The following is a 4,471-nucleotide window of genomic DNA, read 5'->3' as shown; positions in this document are numbered from 1 at the left end:
CGGTTCAGTTCGCCCCATGGAGAGTTGTTGTCTGCTCGGCGTACTCTGCCCATTAGGTCCCAAAATGTATCGTAACGACCCAATAATATATTGTGTTTAGACAGATGGCCCTGCGTGGGTAAAGCATCTGACGCCGAGTAGTGCCACCAGTTTAGACAAGGGGAGGAAGTAAGAGAGGTGGCCAAGGACGCGGCGACACATGGCCAACAGATGACTTGGCTTGGGTGAAGCATCTGACGCCGAGTAGTGCCACCCGTTTAGACAACGGGAAGACATTATGCAGACAGATGATTCCGCATGTGTTTACTAGCTTTTGAAATGATGTTTGTTGTTTGCTGATGAAATCGAACTGCATGACTGAATATTTGTAGCGAGGAAAAATTAGGGGTTTTTTTAATATTTCATACATAGGCGGTTATATGAACACAAAATACTGATGGCTGGATTGTGATGTAAGTGTAATGATGGGTCACTGCTCGGCATAGGGTGAAGGTGGCAGGAACTACTCGGGTCGTGTCAGTCTAGACTGTATGATTGTTTCTTCAAGGCCATGAGCATACACGCGTGTTTCCCCAATGACCGACTACTACTGTTTGATACGACTACTCAATCCATCCGTTAGATGCGCATCCACGCGTGTTATTTATTACATTTGCACAGTCTTAACTGTTCGATATCACTATACTCATTACGATCTACGTTTGTTCTTTATGACTAATTCAACTTTACGATCTACGAATTTTAGATACGACTATTTTTTTACGACTACTCGATGCAAATTATCACTACGTATCAAAAGACCCGATTACTACGACCAAAATGTAATGGTGGGTCATGTCAGTCCAGACTGTTTCCTCTATGACTGACTACTACTACTGTTCGGTCAATCCATATGTTCGACATGCGCATAAACACGTGTTATTATTACATACACTCTTAACTATACGATCTACGACTGTTCGATATGACTACTCACTCAACTTTACTATCTACGACTGTTCGATATGACAAATCATTCAACTGTGGACTTACGACTATTCGATGCAAATCACTACGAGTCTACGACAATATTTATCAAAATACTCTTTCGATTGGTCACAACAAGTTCACTCACAGGATATTTGTTGGGATATATTATAATATTTGTACTGTACGATCTACGACTGTTCAACTGTGGAGTTACGACTATTCGATGCATATTATCACTACGACAATATTTATCAAAATACTCTTTCGACATGCAGGATCTGTTCCTCGAGATGACGAAACGTCTTACTGGTTCAAAAAAACGGGTTGACGAAACGTTTCATGTCAGAAGCACGTTCCAGCACGTTCAAGTTGAAGGAGTAGTGATATCGAACAGTCGTAGATCGTACAGAAAAGCGGGATACAGAAAGAGATAGATTCACATAGAGTTTCCCTCCTCGATAAGCACTCCCTATATACCTATTTTCAACCTTTCAAATTTGAATAAATAAGGGGATCCCCCAATTATATTCCCGCGGCAGGTTATTTTTCAAAACCGTTCGATAAGCACTGTCGCAGGTTATGCAGGTCACTTTTGTTAAAAAGACACGTCCGACAGGTCTTGGGAAATATTTCGCAGGACCTGCATTTTGTAGGTTTTTTTTTGTTCAAGACTACTTTTTAGGGTTTCAGACATTGTTATCTCTTCAACCTACTTTTTAGGTTTCGGACATTGTTGTCTTTCGATAGTATCTTTTTTTTGTCCAGTTTGCACATTTCCTTCTTTTGGGGGCATCATTTGCAACATTTTCCAGCCCATCTCCTGCACAACATATCGCATTACCAATTGATTGACTTCGATCACGAGAAGATTGATTTCGATATCATTGGGTCGTAACATATGTTGGTCATTTCATAATACTAATACACCCAGACCTAAAGTTATTTTGATTTAAAGTTTATTTGTCAAACGGGCCAATTGAAACATATTGGGCGTAACGGTACATGAGCCTTAATGATTAATTGGGTCGTAACGGTAGAATATTATTGACTCTCTGAGTAGTGAGACGATAAAAGGAGTGATCGAAACGCATAGGTCGCAACGGTAATATTACGACCAATTTTAATCAATGACGACTCATTAACGAATATTGAAGTACTACGACCAAGTTAACTAAATAAAAAAATAATATACGACTCAACCGAAAATATAAATAAGTTCAAGATTAAAAATAACTTTAAGATAGTGGTAGCATCAGGTCCAAATGTAAACGGTAAAGAAAAAACAATTAAAAACGGTAACACAGGATCATGGCTCAGCTCCGCCGTCAGGGTTCGACTTCGCGTACCGCACGTCAAATCCTCCCACTCCACGTCCTGATTTCTCTTCTTAGCAGGTCCGCCTCATGGTACAGGACCTGCATAAAGCGAAAGCGAAACCCGCCGCAGTCCCAGCAATCGAGCTCTTCTGTCAGGACGATGATCTTCCAATGGCTCCGTGGGAGGGAGCTGAGCGTAAGCAGCAGGCACCGGCTCCTCATCCGCCGTTGATCGAGCTCTTCTGTGAGGACGATGATCTTCCAATGGCTCCGTGGGAGGGAGCTAAGCGTAAGCAGCAGGCACCTGCTCCTCATCCGCCGTTGATCGAGCTCTTCTGATAGGACGATGATCTTCAAATGGCTCCGTGGGAGGGAGCTGAGCGTAAGCAGCAGGCACCGGCTCCTCATCCGCCGTTGATCGAGCTCTTCTATGAGGACAATGATCTTCCAATGGCTCCGTGGGAGGGAGCTGAGTGTAAGCAGCAGGCACCGACTCCTCATTCGCCGTTGATCGAGCTCTTCTGATAGGACGATGATCCTCCAATGGCTCCGTGGGAGGGAGCTGAGCGTAAGCAGCAGGCACCGGCTCCTCATCCGCCGTTGATCGAGCTCTTCTGTGAGGACGATGATCTTCGAATGGCTCCGTGGGAGGGAGCTGAGCGTAAGCAGCAGGCAGCGGCTCCTCATCCGCCGTTGATCTTCTAGTACGAGAGATCGCTTCCAGGATCCTTCGCTCCATGGAATGCATTTCAGCCATCAACCGTTCTTCCGATGCTGGGGTGGAGTGAGGTAAAAATGAGACAACGACTAATGTGACTCACGACCTACTAAGTCCCACCTGCTAAAAGAGTTCTATATTCTTTACGACCCTCCTGATTGATGACGACCCTCTCCTGATTCTCTACGTACGTATGTCTCTACGACCCTTCCGACTATTATCCACTACGACCCTTCTGACTATTAAGCAAGCCCTAAACCCTAAACCCTAGAGCATCAGGGTAGAATATACACTTCGCTCCATGAGACCGTTTCCGCAAACCCGTGATATCATGGGAAATTTTCGATATACTTACATGTCCCAATGAAGCATGCGCCGCTGAAGCACTCGCTTCACCACGGTCCCAGTTTCTTCTTTTTTCCTTTCCCGGCCGCCGGGATGAACGTCGTTCTTCAGATGATGACGGTGACATCCTCGAGTAGATTTGCGTTTTCGCCTCTCTGGACCTCAACCTCTGCCCTCTGGTATGTAAAATATGTAAAAGTTTAACCTTTCCGTTTTTCCTCTCGTGCGATCTATTTTACGGACATCAAATGGGGCAACCGCATCGTCGTCCGCTGTCTACACGCTTCACTATGAAGTGTTTTTTTATAACGCCCCATCGTAAATTTTCAATTTTTAATTAATTAAGGGCATTTTAGTCTTTTTTAATCATGCGGCGGATCGGCAAATCTAAGGTCGAGGTAACGGCGGTATCGAGCGGCGGATCGGCAAATCTAAGGTCGAGGTAACGGCGGTATCGAGAGGCGGATCGATAAATCTAAGGTCGAGGTAAGATGAGGTGCGTCGGTTATGGGTCTGAGTTTTCTGATCTGGTGTGCGAGTGGTTTTCAGATGAAAGAATCGAAGAAGTCAAGGCCATCTCGTGGTTGATCGGCGGTCGGCACCGGTGGAGAGGCTCAGATCGGCGGCGAAAGAGGTAAGAAACTCTCGGATCTAACTCGGACTGAGTAAATCGGCTGAGTTAGAACCCGAGGAAGGTGAGTCGTGATTGCGCGTGGGTAGATCTAGGTTTTGGACGGAAAAACCGGTGGAGAACCGGCGATTTGCTGGCGAAATCGGTCGTGACTCACCGAGTCACGGCTGAGTCAGAAAATCAGGGTGATCAAACACCGCGTTGACTAGGGTGACTCGGCGGCTTCCTCAATCCGAAATTAGGTTTTTCGGTTTAGACTGGTTTAGCCGGTTTAAATCCAATTAAGTAATTAAACCCAGTTCGATTAACATTCGTACCGGTTTAGGTTCGTCAGGTCAAACCGGTGACCAAAATTGGTTAACAGTTGACCGGTTAGGTCAAACCGGTCCGGTTCAGGTCAATTAGGCCGGTTCAGGTCCAGTTTGGGGTCAATTGGACCGGTTCAGACCTGTTCGGGTCAGTCTAAGTCTGAATTATTTACACTAAATGCAT

General features: G+C 45.2%; 1 protein-coding gene across 1 annotated transcript; it reads right to left on the bottom strand.

Moving 5' to 3' along the window:
* Positions 1 to 2,568: 2,568 nt before the first annotated feature.
* LOC104809808 (aggrecan core protein-like) lies at positions 2,569 to 3,042 on the bottom strand. The gene has a single exon (XM_010535885.1). The coding sequence runs from the start codon at positions 3,040 to 3,042 to the stop codon at positions 2,569 to 2,571; it is 474 nt and encodes a 157-aa protein (XP_010534187.1).
* Between the last annotated feature and the right edge of the window lie 1,429 nt (positions 3,043 to 4,471).

This window comes from Tarenaya hassleriana, unplaced genomic scaffold (assembly GCF_000463585.1).
Source record: "Tarenaya hassleriana unplaced genomic scaffold, ASM46358v1 Cleome168, whole genome shotgun sequence".
Lineage (NCBI taxonomy): Eukaryota > Viridiplantae > Streptophyta > Magnoliopsida > Brassicales > Cleomaceae > Tarenaya > Tarenaya hassleriana.
The sequence above is the reverse complement of the archived record's forward strand: the minus strand, read 5'-3'. Positions and strand labels throughout refer to the sequence as shown.

Bases quoted from the DNA above. Each gene is read 5' to 3' on its own strand.
- LOC104809808 (XM_010535885.1), bottom strand. From the start codon at position 3,042: ATGGCTGAAATGCATTCCATGGAGCGAAGGATCCTGGAAGCGATCTCT.